The sequence below is a fragment of the Cydia fagiglandana genome, chromosome 2 (assembly GCF_963556715.1).
Source record: "Cydia fagiglandana chromosome 2, ilCydFagi1.1, whole genome shotgun sequence".
In the NCBI taxonomy this organism is placed as follows: Eukaryota; Metazoa; Arthropoda; class Insecta; order Lepidoptera; family Tortricidae; genus Cydia; species Cydia fagiglandana.
In genome coordinates, this window is record NC_085933.1 from 4,724,607 (window position 1) to 4,747,727 (window position 23,121).

Sequence of the window (23,121 nt, forward strand, 5' to 3'; positions counted from 1 at the left end):
TCTTCTTAAGCTCTTCATTAGCCATTAGGTTGGTGACATCCATATAATTAATTTTTGCCAGCCCTATATAATACAATATTGCACAGCAACCAAATTTGGTTATAAAAATATAACAACCCTTATGTTACAGCATAAAAAACGGACACATCGCAGATAACTCGGTTCCTGTAATCACACCCGTTTCCGACACCCAACTCAGTCAGCCATGTATCTGTCGTAGTGTAAGCTTCGCTCTTACATCAACCAAATTAAACATTAAAGACACCCGTTTCTGTAAATCCTGGTTTGGTAACTGTGATCTTTCCTGGCGTTGACGCCCGTCTACCATGTACTTTATATTGTGGTGTGTGCTAGGAGCCTTGCTGAGCAGCCCCGTGGTTGTGGAAGCCGTGGTGGGAGGTGCCCCAGCGGCGCCACCAGAGCCCGATGCTGCGGTGGTCTTCGTGCAGAAGAATGGACGAAGCGCGAGACTCGAAGGGATCAAGAATGATAAGCTTGGATATTACAGTTTCATGGGCATCAAGTAAGTTTCATTGACTTCATTCATAATACACGAAGGTACCGTGGCATAGCAGCGTTGGCCAAAAATGCTAGAGGGTCATCATAACCGTGATCATAACTACTTGTTATGTAACCGTGATCATTTATTTATTTATTTATTTAAACTTTATTGCACAAAGTATATACAAAAATGTACAAATGGCGGACTTAATGCCAAAAGGCATTCTCTACCAGTCAACCATAGGGCCAAACAGACATCTACAATTGGTGCAGAGAGAGAAATATACTTATTCAGTGAATTAAAAAAAGCAAACTATACATATAAACTACATAAATAAATAAAATATATATGAACTACTACATATTTATACAATACATACTATAAATATAATAATGATGGATATTATTCGAACTCTTGTTTTAGCAAATGCTTACGCAACAACCGCTTAAAAGAAAACTTACTTGGAGCTTGTCTAATATTTAGAGGGAGGGGATCATGTCCATTTATCCCAGTATGCTTCCGGCAACTACCAAAATATCATAATCACTAGTCAGGGGTCATCCATTAATTACGTCACACGTTTAGGGGGAGGGAGGGGGTCAAGAAAATGTGACATATTGTGACATGGGGGAGGGGGGAGACACAAACTTTGTGACGTCACTTTAACTTCATCAGTAACCGAAAATTTATTTAAATTATTTAGTTCGCTGTACATTTAAATAACAAGTTTTTATAACGAAAATAGTTTTTAATCGTTTAATTTTCTTTCCTAAGGAGTTTTGGGTTATAAAATTACTAATATTTATATCGTCAAAAATATTTTGATAAAATATTAATAATACTTAGGTACTTACTTAATTCGATTTGGCGATTTCCTAGAAAAAATGTGACGTCACACTAGGGGGGGAGGGGTTTGCCTAGGGTTTCTGGTTTCTCGACCTTTTTAATTTCTCGAGGCACGGGAATTCTCGACCAAGATTTCTCGAGTTTCTCGAGTATCTCGAGAAATTTAGAAAGCTCCAAAAAACACCATGTTATTTCATTTTCTTTTGCTTTTTTACAAATCCGACTCGTAGGAATCGTAGGTGAGATCAATAATCAAACATATGGTACATTTTTAGTCACCATAAATTGCACTTAATAATCAAAAATACAACAAAAAAAACTATAGGTGCAGGCGTGCGCACCGGCGATGTGTTATGCTATAGTGTATTTCTTTAGGTATTCAACAAAATGTAAACAAACCACAATATGGTATTTTATTAGGCAGCAATATTAAATTTAACTCGATGTGACAAAACTTACAGAAGTTTTACTACGTAATATTAATTACTCGTACTTACTCAACGTAACAATAAAGCTGCTAAAATTGTAATATTTACAAATTGGAATATATCGGGATGATTTGATTTATCAATAGTAATCTAGTTTTGTAATACATATTTGTTATTTCACTTATTACATGGTCCTATAAGTCGTTACAAATTTTTTAAAGCGTTTTTCAATAAAATGACACTATTTGAATGTCATGAATCATGATAGTTCAAAAGTTTCAAAACATGAAAATCGGTTAAAGCTAGAACGATAGGGGACGGATCAAGGTAGTTTTTTATTTGGTTGGTAATAAGTGTTTTAAGATAGTTCCTACCTGAAAATATAAAAAAAGAATATTGTTCATATTTATTTAACTACCTAAAGAAATACATTATAGACACACCATGTGTTATAACGCGTGTTTTCTTTTTACTTATCACAAGAGATTTATTTCTCGAGTTCTCGAGGCATTGAATATATTTTTCCCGTCTCGACTTAGGACAAATTTCTCGAGATTTCTCGCCTCGGGAATTCTCGAGCAGAAACCCTAGGTTTGCCAAATGTGACCAAGTGTGACAAGGGGGGGGGGGGGGAGGGGTCAAAAAACCTAGAAATTGGTGTGACGTAATTAATGGATGACCCCTCAGCAGAGCAGCAGTGTTAAATTTTAATACCTAGATTCTTCAGTGAATAAGTAGGTAGGTACGGTCGAAAGTATTAATTTATGTATGTAACTTAACTTATGACCGTTTCGTACCTTGTCACAAATGTCACAATGACAATCAATATGAAAGTCGCTAGAGACCTCAATACTTATAAACCAAATATTGCACATAGATAGGTACATTTGATGCGTAGAGTATACTGATGGAGCCACAAAACAAAGAAGCGCGGCGCGCTCATTCTTTCTTCCGTGGATGGAGCCATCGCTAAAACTGAGCTATTGAGACAGATAAATGAGATAATCTATGGCCATAAGAAAAATGTTGTTAATTATTTTTAGTCCAAAATATTAATAACTGTTCGTGATTGTGTATCATCCAATGTCAGACGAGACGAGCGGAAGCTGCGATAAGCAGTTCCTGTCAGAAAGGCTCTGATATGACAGCTTAAGTTGATAAAACAACAAAATACATAAGTTTATAGACTTTTGTTTAAAATTTAATTACCTACACTTTAGGCTTTGAATAGGTTTTCACGAAACATTTTGCTAACTTAATAAAGTGCAGCATAGGTTTTCGGTATCTATTCAGTGTATAAAATTCTATGCATTTTCAGTCTAATCTTGTTCTTCGAACGGTTTAATCAATCCAATATCGATTGCTCAAAAATAATTTATATTATACACTTTATACAGTCTACAGAATAAAACTTGTTCAGATATGCCGAGCCGCCGGTGGGTCCGCGGCGGTTCCAGCGTCCGGTGCGTCGCATGCTGACAGGAGACGTGAACGCCACCCGCTACTGCCCGCCTTGTATCCAGCCCGACACTCGCAACCCTGGCCGAGTCATAGGCCAGGAGGATTGCTTGTGTCTCAATGTGTTCTCCCCGAAGATGCCAGGAGAGGAGGAAGGCAAGTTTGTTAATATGTTGATACAAGTCCCTTTGCTGACCACCTTGTATCTACCCCGACCCCAATAACAACCCTAGCCGAGTCATTGGCTAAGAGATCTGCTTGTATTTCAATGTGTTCTTCCCGAAGATGCCGATGCCGGTAGAGAAGGAAGGCTAGTTTGTTAACATGTACAAACAACTCCTGCTATTTCCCACCTTATATCCATTCCGGTATTCCCGGACCTCGCAAATCTAGCCGGATCATCGACTTATGCCTTAACGTATTCTACCTGAAGATACCAGGCTACCAGCCATAAGCCCGAAAAACCATATAGTGGATCGACAGCTAGGTTCCTAGCTGTGTTCCTGTGGATAGACAGCTAGGGGCCCACAGATTACCAGTTCGCCGCACGATATCAGCCTGTCAGTTGTTCGGAGCTGTCAAATTTTGCTATTAAGTGACAGGCCGATATCGTCCGGCGGACTGGTAATCAGTGGGCCCCTTTAAAGACTAAGGTTAGGTGGGGTAAGAAGAACATAGTTTATTTTGCTCGGAGCAAGACAAACAGTATGAGGATTCCATACAAGTGTTTGTCTTGCCCCGGTGACTTTCCATTTTGTAATTAATTCACAGGTAGTCCGGTTATCTTCTACATTCACGGCGGCAATTACCGAACAGGGTCAACTTCCGCCTATGGTGTAAGTATATTTCATTTCATTTATTGCAGAACCATATATATATATTCTACCTAATATCTAGATATTATTTTCCTCTTCTGCTGAACAGCTAGATAATAGTTTACTTACTTCTCCAGGGCCAGCATTTAGCTCAGAAGGACACTATCATCGTGTCAGCGCAGTACCGGCTGGGATCCCTTGGATATCTTAGTACGGGTGAGAGAGATGCCTCGGGCAACGCCGGGCTGTTCGACCTGCGATCAGCTATGGCATGGGTAAGAACGACAAGTGTACAAATTTACGTTACCCTACTATACCCATCTTTTATACGAGACCCTCTATTTCAAAAATATATTTCTAAGCTAAGTAGGTCTAGAATTCTTTGAAACATATTCGAATTGTAGGAAGTGTAATATTTGGCCTTTGGAACCTTTACTTTGGCAGTAGAATTATGATGATGGACTATAATTTTAAGGATTTTTAATGTTCCTAAAAAAAATTTTTAACCTAAGTTTTTTTTATTTACATTTATCTCTTCTATTACACATTCCTTGTAGATCAACGACTACATAGAATTCTTCGGCGGCGACAAAAAGCGCATAGTCGTAATGGGTCAAGGCTCCGGCGGCAGCGCCGCGTCGCTCATGGCGATGTCCTCCGAAGGCCGAGCGGCCACCGGCGTCATCGCCCTGTCCGGGACTCCGCTGTCCCCCGGTGCCGTGAGGAACGACCCGGCTAGCCATGCTAAAGCTTTAGCGAAGGGGACCAACTGTCCCGAGTCTCCGCCTGAGAGACTGGTTATATGTTTGAGGAGTATGCCGGCGGAGAAGATCGTTTTGGTGAGAACGTAACTTTATTTATCTGGTGAAATTAACAGACATTGGCTACTTACACTTAAAATACAATACAATACAATACTCTTTATTGCACACCTCACATACACGTAGTTTACAATAAATGGACAATAACATAAACAAAGACAGTAGAGGTAACAACAGGCGGTCTTATCGCTTAAGAGCAATCTCTTCCAGACAACCTTTGGGTATCGGAGACATAAGAATTAGAATATACGGTAGGTGGCGCAAAGAAAAAAATATGAAAAGTCGAATTGAATATAACTTAACAACACAAAATATTATATTAGATAAACATACTTAAATACGTATAACCATAAACATACATAGACATACATAAAAAGTATATATTAAATAAAGAAACAACAGTGTCAATATTATAAAAATGGAAAACTAAGGTAGGGAAAGGTAGTATTCCTTAAGGTTTACTTAGTTATTGAACATTATACTCAATTGGTATTATTGGTGATTTCAGGCGGACTCGGAAATAAGTATGAGCATGGTCGACACGGAAAAATTCTTACAGGATATCTCTGGCCGTTCAGGTAAGTAGGTAAATCCAACTATTTACTGTTTTTAAGATCTTAATTGCGTAGCCTTACCTACCTACTAATCACGTCGCGCTAGAGGTCCTACCGCGAAAAACCAAAATCTAATTTTCTTTATCTGCCTCTATCGCTTGAGTGTGCAAGACCGATGAAAGGCAGACACTTTGATTTTCATTTTTCGCGGTAGAACCCCAGGGTCCAGGTGTCCGCTCTCACCTGCCCAAGAAACCACTAATGTTGTATCTCTTTTTTGAAAACAAAGAGCATGAACTCTTTACATCTCTTTGTGTCAGATGAAGGTATCTGTCATGAAGGCATAATTTTCCAGGAGCGGGTGCGCGTGTAGAAGGCAAGGAAGACCTAAGGGGTCTACCACCAATCGTAGAGGAGGAACCTGCCGATGCACTAAATAAGAAGACTGATCGGGTGCCCATGCTCACTGGCGTAGTCTCTGCTGAGACCGCACGTGCGGTTCAAGGTAAATACAACCATTTTCATTTCTCATGCTCTGGATATGGGTCACACGCTTACCTATCTATGAAATGAGTTGAAAGTGATAGGTACGTTTCGACCCTAGAGCGTTTTACTTACCAAGTACTTTTTTTTACTATTAGCAATGAAAATTCAGTTCTAAATGGATTTGTTGTATGATTTCCATTTCCATAAGAATGTTTATAAGTAGGTTTGTAGGTAGGGTAGTATTGGTGACAGAGAGTACACAAAAGATAAACCTACTTATTTGATTTTAGCAGCGGTATGGGTGGTATGTGAAGTAACAATGATTTTATAGCAACTTATGAAACGCCTGCATAAATTCCATAGCAACAAACTGTCAACTAAAACTGTCACAATTATTCCAGGAAAATACGCAGGCTTCCTCACCAACAAGCTAAACGACCTCAACTTCATAAAGAACGAGTTGATCGGTGGTCTCCGTGGAGTCGTGTCCGACGTGCGAGGACTGATCCCTGATCTGACTAGTCAGTTGCCCGCGGGACTGCCGCAGCTTGACTACTACCATACGCTGTTCGACAGCACTTTCAACGTTGTCGATGGGTTGATACAGATTGCTGAGGCTACAGGTAATGTGTACTTACAGAGTAATCATGGCCAGCATCAGCTGGCTACCTAATCCTAACCTAATCACGGGATGTTAGCCATTCCGTCAGCTATAGATATTTTTTTTATCAGACATTAGGACATTGCCTACTTATTTTTAGCATTAGGTGCTAAAAATAAGTAGATAACGCTTGATAAAATAATAATCTAAATACCTATAGCCAACCGAATGGCTAACATCTTGTGATTAGGTAGGTTATTGTTGTTAAATAATTAATTCTAATCCTTTTAATTCAGCATCATACTTACTGGAGGAGGAATGCTATTTAATCCAAACCTAAAAGCAATTCGCACTCAAGAACTTGTAGTCTTGTACCAATTGAATCAGTAAGTAGTTTTACGTTTCTTGAAATACAACTGTAATAATAACGGACAACAGTTACAGTTACCTACACGAAAGCATAAAGGAAATATATATTTCCTTTATGACGAAAGTAATAATTCTATTTAAAATCAACCCTAACTTGTATTTGGCATACGAGGGGCGAGCTCAAAGGGGCTTTTTGAAAGCCCTAAACTAGGGTGGATTATTTCGTTACCCCTGCCAGCCCCAGGTAGTAATTTTTTGTTCCCTTTTCATCTTTTCAACTAAGGGGCCCTTTGGAATTTGAACAATTTCAAATTATATCCTCGAGGACGAATAAATTGGGATCGAAATGCAAGCGATGTTTGATAGTATACCTAATTATTATTCGGAAATTGGCAATGTTTCCCGGGACATAAAATCAGTATTTTTAACTAGGTACTAGGTAGTGCAGGTGTTGTAGGTACGTTAGGTTACCCTTACCAGGTACGTTAGATACTTACATTGCGCAGACTCGCAGAGTACCTACATTGCGCGAAAATAATTAATACATTGTATTCAAGCGCAAAATTATTGATTTTTCTATTTTTTTTGCTAATGCCTTCCAGTGCCTGTAAATTTGTGATTGGCCATTTTCTACAAAAGCCGTTATTTTAGGTATGAATATAGTCGGTCCTATTTCACCATCTACTTAAGTATACCATGTGTCTGCTAAGTTACTACATTGTTATCATATCAACTTATCAATGCTATTTTGATATTTAGTATTTTAAGCCGGCGCGACTAGGGTTTCTGCTCGAGAATTCTCGAGGCGGGAAATCTCGAGAAATTTGTCCTAAGTCGAGACGGGAAAAAAATTCTCTATGCCTCGAGAACTCGAGAAATAAATATCTTGGGATAAGTAAAAAGAAAACGCGTATAACACGTGGTGTGTATATAGTGCATTTCTTTAGCTAGTTAAATTAATGTAAACAATGTTTTTTTTTTACATTTTCAGGTACTTAAACCATTTATTAGGTAGTTAACCAAACAAATAAAAAACTGCCTTGATCCGTCCCGTTATAAAATTTTAAACTATCGTGACATTCATGACGTGTGTTTTTACTGTAAAGAGGCAATTAAGTTTTTTTACTATTACTTATTAAAGCAAAATAATATAAAATATCGTCTATGATTTGTTAATTGTTACACATTTGCCGTGATTTATTTTTCAAAAGTGTTTTTCAATACATAACTTTTTATTAGGACGTCAAGATCTCGTATCTTCTTTCTAATGCAAAAGTGAATTGCCTATTGGACCTAGGATGTATTATTTAGTTTTGAGGTTTTTGTTAATTAACAAAAACCTCAAAACTAAATTACTATTGATAAATTAAATCATCCCGATATATTCCTATTAGCAAAATATCTCAATTGTTACTTTCACTGTTCAGTAAGTATTAATATTACGTAGTAAAACTTCTGTAAGTTTGTCACATCAAGTTTTTTTTTAAAGATATACACGACAAGATAAAGATATACACTACCTATATTAGCATATCACATCGCCGTCGCGCACGCCTGCACCTATAGTAGTATAGTTATTGTTTGTTGTTGAATTTGTGATTATTGAAAAGAGCAATTTATGGTGACTAAAAATTTACCATACGTTTGATTATTGATCTCACCTACGATTCGCGTGAGTCTTATTTGTAAAAAAGCAAAAAAATTTAAATAACATAGTGTTTTTTACAACTTTCAAAATTTCTCGAGATACTCGAGAAACTCGAGAAATCCTGGTCGAGAATTCCCGTGCCTCGAGAAATCAAAAAGGCCGAGAAACCAGAAACCCTAGGCGCGACAGAGCAAACTCTGCAAACTGTAGGTACAATAATTTTGGAGCGCGTACAACATATCTATCACTGGTCAAGTCATGATGCTATTATGTTTTACACTACTGCCAATATTACCTCCAAAAAGTACAACAAGACAAGATCCCAGAAGATTCCTCGTTGTTATATTGTATGCGTATATGGTTTGGTTTGTACAGGCGACGCGCTGTTCAACTTCCCCGCATACCAAAGCGTGAAGCAATGGAGCCAAGGCGGCGGGAAAGCCTACCTCTACAGCTTCGAGCACGTGGGCAACCTCAGCAAGGGCTCGCACTTCTTGCCCGGCGTGGCGCTAGCGGGTAACACTGTCTAGTACTGTTCCCAGAGTGGTATCAATTGAGCCAAGGCGGGCACCTAACTCTGCAGCTTCGAGCGCGTGGGCAACCTCAGCAAGGGCTCACACTTCCTGCCCGGCAAGGCGCTCGCTGGTAGGTAACTGTCTAGCACCTAGGCTAGCACCTACTGTTGCAGCCAGAGCGGGATCGAGGGGCCTGCCTACCTCTGCAGCTTCAAGCACGCAGTGTTTTAACAGCAACCAGCGGGCCAGGAAGCAATGGAAATGGAACAGAGATGATCCATCTTTTTTTTAATCGCTTGCTAGCACATAAACATTACTGTGTGGGCGAATTACTAATGTCGTCTTTTTATATTAATTTTTCAAGATACTAGACATGACATTAAATAAACCATCTAATTATTTACTTACAGAGGATAACCCTAACAATAGAAACAAAAGGGAGACAACATCGAAAATGAAGACAGGACCTTCCCATGGAGACGAGCTAGCTTACATATTCGAGCCTCTGGACGAGAACGGCAAATCTATCGCCGGAGATGTGTCAGGTACACAGACAGATATTCGGTTAATTCAATTTATTTTTCTAATGTCAATTAGTAGAAGTTAGATCAAGAAAAGTCTGCAGCGATATTGATAATTTCATAGAAGTTTGACGTTTAAAATAACACTCGCACTGCTTGGGGTATCAGAATCGCTGCAGACTTTTCTTGGTCTAACTCTACCAACTTATATTTTATTTAAAATGTAACAAATGAAATACCTACTTACCTTTTACTTACCCACAGTACCTACTTAAATTCTATCGTGTCTTTAAGATTCATCAAGTCGATGATTAAAATCGTTCGTTGTTTCAATTTCCATTCCAGCATCGGACGCGCGTGCTAGGGAGAACTTCGTTAACATCATCTCTAAGTTCGCGCACCAGCTGACCCCAGTCGAGGCCAAAAACGACTCCAGGAGACCTGGGCTGGCGGGCTTCCTGCCCTTCTCGGAGGGCAAAGAGCAGTACTTGAAGATCAACGAGGATGTCACCGTGGATAAGGACTTCAGGTTGGTAAAAAACCGAAGTAATTATTAATAATTAAGTACGCAGTGATAAAAATTGTTAGCATAACCACCAGTGAAACCTGTGTCGAAACGTCGGTAAATCAAGGTAATTGAATATAATTCGCTTTAGACCCGTCTATAATGTGAGTTAATATTGTTAGCATAAGTAGTACTTATTATTTTCTGACGTCAATCAAGTTGCAGCCATTATAACATTTCTTGGAAAAATATTTTTTCGTTTTGATTTTATCTAAACTCCTTCCTTTCTTTAGATACTGCCAAATTGGCATCTGGGGCAACATGGCCGATCGTCTGACAGGCGCGCTCTGCAAGAACCTCATCGGCAACCTGCTTAACCTGCACTCGATCGTGACTCCAGACATAAAACTCCCCATCCAGGTGCCTACCAAAGTGCCTATCCCGTTGGGAGGTTTAGGCAACAATGGGGGCAACCCGTTGGGAGGTTTGACCAACACTGGGGGCAATGCGTTGGGAGGCCTAGGGGGGTTAGTGGGAGGGAACCAGGGACAGAGTCAGCGGCAAACGGCTCAGAAACCGAAGGCTACCACGAAACCTTCCATGAACTTCCCTAATCTGCCTTTTAGATTTTGAAAATATGTAAATAAAAATAAAATAATGAAATAAAATTTGGTACTAAAATTTGCTTTTTAACCGACTTCAAAAAAAGGAGGAGCACCGACTTCAAATAACATATCAATATCATGCAGTTGCTATGCTAGCGCATATATAACGGCGGACTGGTAATCATAGGCCCTTTTAAGATTAATCATTATAAGGTTTCTCCCAGGACTCTCACGACGACCAGCCGTGCGCTACCTTCAGAAAACGCTGTCTCCTGCGATCTTGAACCTATTGAGCATGCTGAATAACAGCGGAATCTGTGTATTCCCATCTGTCCCCGCCGGTCATACATGGGAAAAGGATCCATTCCCATCTGTGTGGGAATACGAGTACACTGTGGAATTTAGCAATATTTACGATGGAACGTCGAGTGTTGGGGTGTTGCAATTTAAGGAGATAACAACGTATCGATTTGTGTTCACAAGGATACCTAGTACCTACAATCGCTTATTTATCATTTAGATGTAATGTTAAAGTCAGGTACAGGTTGCTCATACAAGCCCAACACACTATTATTCAAGTCATGTCATCAAGACCTCATGATATAAATTTAAAATCAGGTTCTTAAGGTAAAGAAGCTTTTCCCCCAAATAATGACGTAAAGAGCATAATTGCATATTGTTCATTCAGGACAGGAAAACATTAATTATACTTAAGCTTACCAAAATTCAAAAACATTGGAAACTGGTCGAAAGTGCTCGAAAGTGTCCCTACCTACAGCTACCCCTAGCTGACAGGTACGTGTTTCCCGAGTTCAATGTAGGAACTTCGCTCGATTACTGCCTATTAAGGAGATAGGCAGGTATTCTCTATCAGTCAACTATTAGGTACACTGTACACTTAAGGGAAACGACTTGAATTTGCTTGTAAACGGGTATTTGTGGTACTTAGCATTAGCACTACGTAACTAGGTAGGTACTTGACCAGAGCATGTAACAGACAAGGTCTCTTAGACGCCCTACATAGATAAGCTATGTACCTACCTAGTTTCATTACCACAGATATAGACAGAACAGAAAAAAATTAGCTTTGGGTAGGTATTGCATCTACATATAGGGGTACTTACCTGAGTCATCGTAACTTTGTAATGTCAAACTAAAATGAATCGCCCTGTTAATCTGTTTACTAGGGCAATACCTTATCTACAACACTAAATGCGGGCACAGCTCCACTGATTGTTCTGTGAAACGCCTAACTGCTTAACTCATTGATATAGAGACTATTCTTGCTCGGCTATATCACAGAAATGCAGGGTTTGTACGCATGAGCTCACAAATGTGTCGTCACCTCACCCTGGCCGTATATCAGCCATAAATAAAATATAAGCGCTGCCAAACGCACCGCAACCTCAGTGTGCTAAACAACCGCAAACATGAATTGCATTTGGAAACTTGCCTTTGTCCTCTCCGTGCTTTTCCTTGTAGACAATAATGCAAGCTCTATAAGGACAGAAGATGTCTCCACTAAAGATGTTCCTGTGCCCAAAGAGGATAATAAACTAGACGTCGGATCGGAGATTCCTGAGGTGCTGGAAGTAGACGCTGTAGCTGATAAGATAGAAGAGAATAGCACTCGGCAGTGTGCTGAAATCGGATCTTTCGTAAGTAACTTCCAAATAACTATTTACAGTTGAACCACGTTTATATGCAGTTTTTTAACAGTCTCTACCATTTGTATTACTTATCCCATTTTCTGAAAGAGATTATACCGCAACGACATGCTGAAAATTTCTTAGTGAATAACGACTGCTATTATCTCCAGATCTGCTATTAAGATCTTTGTAATCGAAAATCCTGCACCTATCTCTTAACTAGGTTGACGTAGGTGAATAATACGATGGCACCTGTTCTTATAATCTTAATTTATTTACAGTGCATCATCCACTCGGAATGCTGCTCCAACGCCTGTCTGGGATACATGAGGCGATGCGTCTCCGGCTCAGGATAGCGTGGCTTCAACATTTATTTATATAATTACTGAAAACTTGACAGAAAACACATTTGCTTGCAATGCAGTAATAATGGCACAATCGCAGACAAGGATTCTGCAATGAGAAAAGTAGTGGGGCAGGGAAGAAGGCAGCTTTTCCTTGATTGACTTGTCGATAGGAAGGAAGGATTCTATCCTATATCTACACATAGCAGACGGCCTTCTAGGTTTAACACAAAAGCAGTCGGCGTTCGGCGTGCAATCATATGATGCGAGTAAATGTGTTTTCCCTCGAGTTTCTTATTTTATACAAAATCTATTTCTTAATTTTACGAACGGGATGGATTGGGTGGTTCATATGGCTCAAGTCTGGAGGGTTGGCGTTGAAGTGCCGGATCTCCTTCATCGCGTCTTCTGAGATCTTCCATAGCTCTGGGTAGTCTTTTTTGAAGTCTTCGTACCACTGGCTGACCTGTAAACATTTTAGAAATAAAACGTTAGTTAAGTAAATATTAATTTTTTTTTATCCCGGATGATAAACAAGCCTATGTCTATGCAAGCCTATGTCTATGTCTATGAAAATTCTATACAATTTAGGACGTAGCTTCAAAACGTACGTACTTATGTACCACAACCTCATTGTCAGTCAGACAGTCACCGCTGAGGATTATGGCTCATTGGGGGTGGTACGTGAAAGTTACTGGCTCTTTTTCTTGTCTCTATAAGTCTAGAAATAAGTAAAGTATTTTCGTTACATCGCCGGAGGTGGCACTATAAACGTCAATTTCCTATGAAAAATAATATACCCATGACGTTCAATGGCACTTTCGCACTTTGTCGCAGAGTTAGCCAAGTCGATCTCTAGAATCAGACCAAGCTAACTCTGTAATGTAATAGATATTGTGGTGTCACCATATGTACGTAAAATTTCCATGATGGCGTCGTCGTTTATAGGTATTAGTGGAACTTCGCTTAGATGGACTCATCTTACCTTTTGATATTTGGAGAAGTCAAATCCAATAGCTTCGAGGGTCATAGTGGAGTTGATGAGCTGGAAGTCGGCGATGGTGAGATGGTCGGCGGCGGCGTGCGTGGTGCCGGCGCGGGTGAGGTACGTCTCGAACACATCCAGCGCCATGTGGACTTTCTTCAGGCCGAGTGGCGTCCGTTCGTAGTCGAAGAAAATTGGCGCCATCTAGAAACAGTTAATGTTTTGCCATTTGAATCGCGGTATATTGTGCGAAGAATATAGGGTTTGTCAAAGGTTTTTATAGATGGAGATGGCGCCAGCATAGGTTTTACCTATCTTTAAATAGTTTTGTTCTAATGAGATTTTCCTTGAAGCGTCATAAAATTCCAAAAACATAATAATTTATGTTTTATTGTTGTTGTCTAATGACACAATCCACAACGATCCTAAATTGACAGGTTAAATCTATGCTGGCGCCATTTGTAAAGTACCTACTTCGAAATTGACCGTCCAACCCCAATTAGCGGTCAGTATTTACAGGCCTGCGAAGAATGGTGCTAGCAATTAAAAAAAGAAAGAGAAAAGTTTGAAATTATCTCAAAAACAATGAAGCTTTTACTAGACCTTATAAGTCCATTTTCTGGACCAGCCTTGTCGGTTGTTATACAGAAGGTTAATTTCCTGTCCATTAATTACCGGACACCCTGTATAAGTGTATACTACAACCCGTTAGGAGTATGTTAGGAGGAGTAGGCAGTAAGAATAAGAATGCGAATATGTCATTCCCGCGCCTGTTTAGCATACAATGTCAGGGATGAATGAACTCCGTCCGTACCTATATAATGATTATTGATGATGAATATCATGAATGGACTCACCGTGTAAGCTGATATGTTCGCGTAGTAGGTGGAGAGGTTGAAGCATAGCCGGTGATTCACTACGGCCCTGAAATAATTACACATATTTGATAAGTTTCACGCCTTCGCGTTAGTTTTTAAAAAGTCCATACAAACGACCGGAGCGGTATTCTGATTCTAGGGGCCCATTGATTGACAGTCCGCCGGACGGTATCGGCCTGTCAGTTGTTCGGAACTATCAAAATTTTGTTCTGACAGGCCGATACCGTCCGGCGGACTGGTAATCAGTGGGTCCCTAAATCTGCTAAAATTTACAGCTCGCGGATGGGGAACAGCATATAAATGACGACGAAAATTGTTCATTCAAAAAACAATGTAATCATACAAAAAAGTAACAATGCCCATAAAGATGAGGTCATAATCATAACTGTCCCAAGCCGGTTCCGCTCTAGAAACCGAGTCACATGATCATGTAACTTGAGCAATACCAATTTTGATGCTGGCAGCTAGCGATCAACTCTACTTTAGCAGTTTATGAGGAAATAATTAGGTGTCTAGGTTCTGCCTGCGACCTAGTCTGCGTAGAATAATAAATTTCGTGATAAAACCATCCTATGTCATTCCTCGGGACTCAAATTAACTCCAAAATTTCATCTCTAAATCGGTTCTGCGGTTCAAGCGTAAGCGTAAGACTGGAGGAGGAGAGGTACCTATACCTAACATCAGACTGACAATGAGCTACTTTTAAATTAATTATTATAGTAGGGATACTTACGCAACATCTAAGGGTTATTGAATTGACAATATATGTATACAATCAAGATTAGAATTAGAAACATACATTTACAGCACCCTGCAGTGGTACAACTACAACAGATTATATGGTGTTCTATCTATGGGAATTAATTAGATTGATATACTTAGTTAATTGTTTCTTCTTCATCATTGCGTTCATTAATTACGTTTCACAACTAAGGTAAGTAGGTACAATGTAAGTGATTCCTAACGAAACAACGCCAACCACAAATTACAACCACCTGACTAATTGAGTTCCCAAACAGAAACCAATTAGTGGTCGATTATAAAATGACTAACTGAATAGCTTCAGTCACGTTGTTCAAAAAACCCAAACGACTTGCTTGTTTAAATTCTTGAAAGTTGATATTAATTTGCTTTATTGGATTGATATATTGTCTATTTGTAAATGACTAGACGCTATCTACATTTTGGGTAGTCAACCCAACTAGCAAATCTATGTGCTATAAAAGTTGAGAGCACGTTTTTATTTTCGCTTTTTGGTGCTATAAACGGTGTAAAAACAGTCGAATAAAAGTCCTGTAAGCGTTTACTCAACGCGAAAAGGCGCACTTATACAGACTAGAAGTGTTATAAAAATAGAGTAAGCGCTGTATAAGAAGCAAATCGATGCTGTAAGAGTTGAGTAAAAGTTGATATAAAGCGCTTCTAGTGTTTTAATAGCAACGATAGTGCTTTTATTCGATTATTTGTTCTATAAACATTATCAATTTGCTATTACTCAGTGAAAGTGTTCTATAAAAGCAGCCGCACTGCTTTTTCTTGGCAAAAATGTTTCGTAAAAGTAGCCGAATTGCTTTTACTCGGCATTTTAAATGTGTAAGAGTGCAGTAAATGCTTTTATTCAACAAATATGTGCTAAAAACGATCTCAGGTAAGCGATTATATTTCAATTATTTGATTAAGTTTGAGGCCTAATCGTCTTCACGTATCTAATAAAACAAAAAGGTACTTAAGTATTTTTTTACTGCTGTCATCCATGACATTTATTTTTACCGTAATACTCTAATATACTACCTAAATACTAACAGAGTCCATGACTGACAAAAATACAGGTTAAATTCTGTATGGCTGATTCATGATATTATCATGATTAAATGTAGAACGTAACTACTGAAACTGAGAAAAGTACTTCAGAAGTAGAGTCGCAATTAGAAAGTCCTGGCATGCCTGGCGTGTGCCTGTCATGGCTCCTCTACACGATGGGCCAACGCCGGCCACTCCAAGGGACGCAGCCATGCGGTAGAATGAGATAGCAATATCTAAAGCATATACACTTGCTCCCTCTAAAGCATAAATGCGTCCCTTGGAGTGGCCGGCGTTGGCCCATCGTGTAGAGGAGACATCATAGAGGTACCTAATTCAGGTTGGCGCTGTGAGATGCTCAAATGGGGAAACTGCGTACATACTGCTGTACCTTATCTGTGGATCCAAGGGGTAAAGAGGCGTGCCCGGCTGGTACTTATCGCAGATGTACTGCAGGATAGCGTTGCTCTCGCTGAGGAAGAAACCGTCGTCGTCCATGACCGGGATCTCCTTTTGTGGGTTCATCTGAAAATTTTGTTTCCAAGGGAACTTAATAATCATTTCTACATTTTCTACATGCTTAGTTCTAGAGTGAGGGATATCATAAGAGATATGAGATGAACTTTGAACAGTTTAGATAGATGATCCGCGTATTTCCTTTGTGGGAAATTTGGGATCTTACGAGTAGTTAAAACTTTTGAAAGTAGCTCTTATTAGTACTAAGTTGCACAACTTCTGATGTGCGTGCTGTACTTGCCTCCAAGTCCCTATAAATAAGTAACGTACCTACGTTGCGCCGAGGTTATGGTCTCCACCTGCCTAAGTCTTTGTCCCCCTGCTGGTATTTTATTACTGGCTTTCCGCTCGGACAATTTTGAATTTTTGATTGATGGTTGACCGAGCAGAAAGCTTAGCTATTAGTAGTAACAAAAATATCAGCAATGTTAGTTGTTGTTAGCAGGTAGTTTAACCGACGGCTGGCATGAGCTCTCTTGTTGCCAAAATTTACGTCAACCTTCCGGAAGATAATTCCCAGCACGCACGTCACGGCTATTTGACACAACGTACAATATCAGTCATGACTTACCAGCGCATACTCCTCGGTCATGTGCTCTCCTTTGCCGAAGTCTACATCGATCTGCTGGAAGGGTATCTCAAGCAGGGCCAGAGCCTGCCGCACTGACAGCGACGGCGGCCCATCCGACACTACGTAGAGTTTCAGAACCATCTGTACAAACACACATTGCAATTACTCAATCAGTAGGAATAAATAATCACATGTATCTAAAGCCAGTGACAAATACTTCAATCCTTTAATTTTCGCAATATTCTTTCCTTCAATGGAAAAAAACATGAAGAGAAGGGGTAAGTAATATAAGACATAAGAACTTATACTATAATATTCATATTAAGTATATACGCTCATATTGTATAAGTTTGTTTTGTATACCGTTCAAGGTGTATAACGAACGTTAGATATAACATCAAAATATATACTTTTGTTAAGTATACCGTTATTTAAGTATAATATCATTGTATATAATGATCATTACCCAAGTAGCATTGCAAGCTGTATATAAGCTGTATTAAAGTTTATTTGTATACTATAAGCTGTACAGTTAGGCTGTACAAAGGCTGTATAAGCGCTTATACAGCCCTTATAAGTAAAAAAAGGGCCCAAATTATACAGCCTTTGGCGTTATTAGAGCTGTAGAGTAGCTGTATAAGCAATACATAAGCTGCATAATAGCTGCATTACAGCTATATTTCGGTGTAACAGGAAACCTTAACACTACAGATAATCTCTTATAAGTACGATATAAGAATATAAGTTTTAAATGAGTTATAAGAAAGAATTACAAGAGAATAATAATCATTTAAGAAACTAAAATGTCTTAATCTTGTTAATTCGTAATATAGTAATGGCGACAATAAAGTGTTATAGTGGATGGTAAAAGTAAAAGTAAATATTATACAGGACTTGAATGGAATATTACATTATTGGTAAGTGCCGATTATTATTTATTGTGAACCTGTGTATCTTTTCTGGCAAAATATTTACGCGCCTGCAAAATAACAAAGAGAAACCATAAGGAAAATATCAAAAATCGGTAAAGTTACTGTTTGTTTTTAAGGTTAGAGTATCAAAAATATTTATAAATATTAATTCTAAGGCTAAACAATTTATTTTAGCTGGTAATCATAACACGGCGTTAGTCTGCTAAATATTTGCAAGTATTTCTTTAATTATATTTACAAATACGTTTTTTTTTTATTGTAAAATGGCGACAATTTTTAAACAGCCTACAGGATAGTTGGAGAGCATTATAATCTTAGTAGCTGTGCTGTGTAATAAATGGAGTGTCTTTTACAGCTTTTGTAATTAAAACAGCTTTATAATAGAATATTTGTATTCGTTTGGCTGTATTTCGGTTCTCCGTACATAAGTTATAATTCTCTTTAGAGATCCGTATAACAAATAAAAAACCTGTACTGTAACTGTCATATATTCCTTTAGTGTTATAATACACTTATTTTCAGAAATTATTACACTACTATACTTATACGAGTGTAAAATTACGCCAAAAGATTGTTATAAGCGACTCTATCAGTAATACAGAAAAAAGCTGTACTATAGCTGCCATTTATTCATTTGGTTTTATAATACCCTTACAGACAGAAGTTATATAACTACTATTCTTATAGGAGAGTAAGATTACGCCATAAGAAATAGCTTTAAAACGGGGTTGACAGATACATTTGTACAGCTACAAGTGCCAAGTGATACTACAATACAGCCTGTATACAGCTTTTACGATAAAATTAGCTTGTAGTGTTTCACAACACTTAATGTTTTAAAACGGAGTTGACAGATACTTATGTACAGCTAAAAGTGCCAAGTGTTACTACAATACAGCCTGTATATAGCTTTTACGATAGAATTAGCTTGTAATCTCTCACAACACTTTTAGTTTTATAGTAGATTTTTTATATTCTGATAAAGCACCCCATGCTTCCGCAGAATCCTTTATAATGATTTTATACAGCTTGAGCTGTATAATGTCTGTAAAGTACCTTTTGTACAGCTTAAATCTTTTCTGACACTCTTATACGTCCCTTAAATCACTCTAAGTTCTTAATTGGCTGCTATATTGATGTTGCCGACACTTCCATGCTACTTGGGTATGTATAACGTTCATAATATCTCAGATTTATAATGTATATTACTCAAAACATCTAACACCAAAATGCATAATGCTCATATTGTATAACCTAACCTACTTTTCTGGCAGCAGTTTGTTTTCTATTGGGGTCGCAGTTCTAACCTAACCTAACCTACTTTTCTGGCAGCAGTTTGTTTTCTGTAGGGGTCGCAGTTCTAACCTAACCTAACCTACTTTTCTGGCAGCAATTTGTTTTCTGTAGGGGTCGCAGTTCTAACCTAACCTAACCTACTTTTCTGGCAGCAGTTTGTTTTCTGTAAGGGTCACAGTTCTAACCTAACCTAACCTACTTTTCTGGCAGCAGTTTGTTTTCTGTAGGGGTCGCAGTTCTTACCTAACCTAACCTACTTTTCTGGCAGCAGTTTGTTTTCTGTAGGGGTCGCAGTTCTAACCTAACCTAACCTACTTTTCTGGCAGCAGTTTGTTTTCTGTAGAGGTTGCAGTTCTAACCTAACCTAACCTACTTTTCTGGCAGCAGTTTGTTTTCTGTAAGGGTCGCAGTTCTAACCTAACCTAACCTACTTTTCTGGCAGCAGTTTGTTTTCTGTAGGGGTCGCAGTTCTAATCTAACCTAACCTACTTTTCTGGCAGCAGTTTGTTTTCTGTAGAGGTTGCAGTTCTAACCTAACCTACATTTCTGGCAGCAGTTTGGTTTCTGTAGAGGTCGCAGTTCTACCCTAACCTAACCTACTTTTCTGGTAGCAGTTTGTTTTCTGTAGGGGTCGCAGTTCTAACCTAACCTAACCTACTTTTCTGGCAGCAGTTTGTTTTCTGTAGGGGTCGCAGTTCTAACCTAACCTAACCTACTTTTCTGGCAGCAGTTTGTTTTCTGTAGGGGTAGGAGTTATAACCTATTTAGTATATCATACGCTATTATATTTTATAATCAGTATACTAAAAGATAGTATATACTATGATCGATATACGTTATGTATGTTATATAAACTGAATTTAGAGTATTTGAGTGTTATATAAAAAGTCATTATACAAAATGAGTATTATATGTTAATTGACCGTTATTCCTAATAAAAATATTGATTTTGATGTTATAGCAGACGTTCATTATATCTTGTGAATGTTATTAATATGAAATTATATATTATGTAGTTATATCTCGTGGGACGCACCCGAAGAGAAGACCGTTTTCCAAAAGGATAAAAAATATTAAAGTTAATTATTAAACGTGCCGACATTTAGCTAAGTATTAGTAATGTATTTGCTGATGGTTCGTATACCTATCTCAAAAAGTCACGATTTAGTAAGTAAATTAGAAGCACAATGAGATTTTTTATTCAAGTTTTATTCACATGCCGTCCATAGTAGGTTCATTCAAGTCAGTCCGTTCAAGGATCCCACAGGGATCTATTCTTGTACCTATACTTTTCATTCAGCACAGTATACATATATGTATATAGGTAAGGCGACTACGGTAGTACGATACAGTTACGGTTAATGACTTGATCTTATTGTATAATATGTACACGTGGCCAACAACTATAAGTCGGTATAATTTTATCCACCGTTAAAAGTCTCTGTTCGTAATATGCGTATTGATCCTACCTATTGAAACCTTGATTGTACCTACCTGTCTTGGAGAATGGTGTTCTTGTCTACTTATCAACACTTTTAACTGACCATTGGCCCTTATGTCTTTGGAGCAAGATTTTGGAATGGTCAATCAACAGTGGAGGAAGGTACGCGAGATAGAAATGTTTTGCGACTTTCGAAGATTGTTACATTACAAACCTTAGAATTGCGGAAAGAGAGGACTCGTGGAACATATAAGGGAACCAAAACATTCTACGACTCTTCTCTTTCCGCATAGACACTAACTCTAATTAGATAGGCAGGTATGTAGGTATATATATCTAGAAAGCCGACAAACTGACAAAACTCGGATAAAATATGTTGTAAGTAATGAAATTCTATACCATAAACGCATGTAAGTAAAAGTAACCTGTCAGCAGATTTCCCACGAAATCTTACTCAGTATGTACCTATCTATTTAGTTATAAACCTACCTAGGTATTTAGCTTGTTGGTTTTATAAATGCTCATCTCAGGTAAGTAAGTAATGACTCAGTTTACGATTACGATATGAATGATCAACACGGGGCACGTACTGCGATGCGGCATTAACGGATCACCCGACTCAAGGCCTCAAGGCCCTTGGCTTTTCCTAATTCCTCGTAAGTATAGAGTCAAATAACTTCCGCGTGTAATAAGTACGTGCTTCTCAGATGCAACAGTTTAAAACAACTTTAACCACTTTATAAGTTTAAACACAGAGAAAGTGTATACCTACGACAGATCTGAACACTCAGCTATAAAATTTATTATAAAATTTTACGGAAAGTTACGGGATGTAAAACACTTGTCACTATGTCATTGTTATGAAATGCATCATTGAAGTGCACGTAGTGGGAGTTTGTAACCAGAGCGTGCATGGCAATAGCAGACCTGTTTTGTAATTAAAATTCCACTCGGCTAACTAGATTGCAGAAGCAGGAAACAATGGGTTAGCGTAGCAACATATGTATGGGTTAGATGTTAGAGGTAATATTCAGGTGATACTAACCCTGATTCACTTGTTTCTAATTACAACACCGCTGCGCTACGTCTTTATCAAATGAGATAAAAACCTGAACTACGGCTGAGCGGTGTTGCGGCTCGCATAAGATACCTAGCTATAGACGGCGAGGCAGCCGGCAGGCTCCTTTCACCGCATAATATTATGTTGAGTTCAAAATTATTAATCACGCATCAAGCATGACGCGAGACGCGAGACTTATTAAATTTTACGTCCGCGTCGAACTTTTATCCAGTTTGAAACTTTCTTCTACGCTTCACTTGTCGAGTTGTGCGGTGACTAATCCGTCGTTTTGTTGCTGACGCATCCTTGGCATAATTGAAAGTAAAGTGGCGTTACAAAGAATCTAAATAGGAACGGGAGGCAAAAATTGCTTTCTTGTTTGTAATTTAGCCTAACCACAGAATCGTTCTGTGATCATAAAACCCTCAACTGCAAAGTAGGCTCAAATGAAGTATGATCCTGAGATATAAATTATATCTTCATTTCTCATGCTCTGAAAGAGGGTCATTGTTGTTCTAAAAGGTGTGTAGATAATGATACGTTTCTGCACTAGAGCATTTTAGGTTCCAAGTACGTTTTTTTTTACTATAAGCAATTGAAATTAGGGTATGAATGGATTTATATACAATTTCCATTCTGATATTTGACTCCCCATTCCATAAATAACGATACTTTTGCCTAAATTGTTAATTGAAAGTACCCTCAAAAAATACAAAAAAAAATATACTTAGTCATGTCATACTATTACTTATTCTGTGGTCATGTTTTAAAAAAAAGCACACGCATTTTACTTTCCTCGTTGTCGAAATGAAAAGTAGAGTGTTTAACTCGGGTGAAAGGCATCATCAGCCTTGGACTATTGGCAAACTACCTCGGCAGAAATGAGTGCCTTTCATCCCTTGGTTAACAATCTATTTTTAGCTTCAGAAAGAATCTAAAGGCACACTGTTGCAACTGGGTTCGGCTGAGACATCA

General features: G+C 38.5%; 3 protein-coding genes across 3 annotated transcripts; 2 read left to right on the forward strand and 1 right to left on the reverse strand.

The window, feature by feature from the left end:
- Nucleotides 1–185: 185 nt before the first annotated feature.
- Nucleotides 186–10,750, forward strand: LOC134674328 (carboxylesterase 4A). The gene is made up of 12 exons (XM_063532356.1): nucleotides 186–523; nucleotides 3,197–3,394; nucleotides 4,010–4,070; nucleotides 4,187–4,324; nucleotides 4,607–4,888; nucleotides 5,379–5,448; nucleotides 5,780–5,929; nucleotides 6,312–6,533; nucleotides 8,904–9,044; nucleotides 9,454–9,588; nucleotides 9,910–10,093; nucleotides 10,363–10,750. The coding sequence occupies exons 1-12, from the start codon at nucleotides 327–329 to the stop codon at nucleotides 10,700–10,702; spliced, it is 2,118 nt and encodes a 705-aa protein (XP_063388426.1). The 5' UTR covers nucleotides 186–326; the 3' UTR covers nucleotides 10,703–10,750.
- A 1,114-nt stretch (nucleotides 10,751–11,864) lies between these two features.
- Nucleotides 11,865–13,171, forward strand: LOC134674337 (U-Asilidin(1)-Dg12-like). Its single transcript, XM_063532385.1, has 2 exons — nucleotides 11,865–12,332; nucleotides 12,605–13,171. The coding sequence occupies exons 1-2, from the start codon at nucleotides 12,105–12,107 to the stop codon at nucleotides 12,677–12,679; spliced, it is 303 nt and encodes a 100-aa protein (XP_063388455.1). The 5' UTR covers nucleotides 11,865–12,104; the 3' UTR covers nucleotides 12,680–13,171.
- LOC134674332 (glutathione S-transferase 1-1) lies at nucleotides 12,577–22,287 on the reverse strand. Its single transcript, XM_063532371.1, has 6 exons — nucleotides 22,132–22,287; nucleotides 17,418–17,558; nucleotides 16,722–16,855; nucleotides 14,510–14,576; nucleotides 13,653–13,856; nucleotides 12,577–13,133 (listed from the first exon to the last, which is right to left on the reverse strand). The coding sequence occupies exons 2-6, from the start codon at nucleotides 17,556–17,558 to the stop codon at nucleotides 12,978–12,980; spliced, it is 702 nt and encodes a 233-aa protein (XP_063388441.1). The 5' UTR covers nucleotides 22,132–22,287; the 3' UTR covers nucleotides 12,577–12,977.
- Between the last annotated feature and the right edge of the window lie 834 nt (nucleotides 22,288–23,121).

What these genes read in the sequence shown, in the direction of transcription:
- LOC134674328 (XM_063532356.1), top strand. Translation starts at nt 327, where the DNA reads ATGTACTTTATATTGTGGTGTGTGCTAGGAGCCTTGCTGAGCAGCCCC. An exon ending in CGGCGGAGAAGATCGTTTTG is followed by an intron (nt 4,889 to 5,378) that starts GTGAGAACGTAA and finishes TGGTGATTTCAG; the next exon opens with GCGGACTCGGAAATAAGTAT. An exon ending in TATCGCCGGAGATGTGTCAG is followed by an intron (nt 9,589 to 9,909) that starts GTACACAGACAG and finishes TTTCCATTCCAG; the next exon opens with CATCGGACGCGCGTGCTAGG.
- LOC134674337 (XM_063532385.1), top strand. Translation starts at nt 12,105, where the DNA reads ATGAATTGCATTTGGAAACTTGCCTTTGTCCTCTCCGTGCTTTTCCTT. An exon ending in GTGCTGAAATCGGATCTTTC is followed by an intron (nt 12,333 to 12,604) that starts GTAAGTAACTTC and finishes ATTTATTTACAG; the next exon opens with TGCATCATCCACTCGGAATG.
- LOC134674332 (XM_063532371.1), bottom strand. Translation starts at nt 17,558, where the DNA reads ATGGTTCTGAAACTCTACGTAGTGTCGGATGGGCCGCCGTCGCTGTCA. An exon ending in CGAACATATCAGCTTACACG is followed by an intron (nt 13,857 to 14,509) that starts GTGAGTCCATTC and finishes AACTGTTTCTAG; the next exon opens with ATGGCGCCAATTTTCTTCGA. An exon ending in ACTTCTCCAAATATCAAAAG is followed by an intron (nt 13,134 to 13,652) that starts GTAAGATGAGTC and finishes AAATGTTTACAG; the next exon opens with GTCAGCCAGTGGTACGAAGA.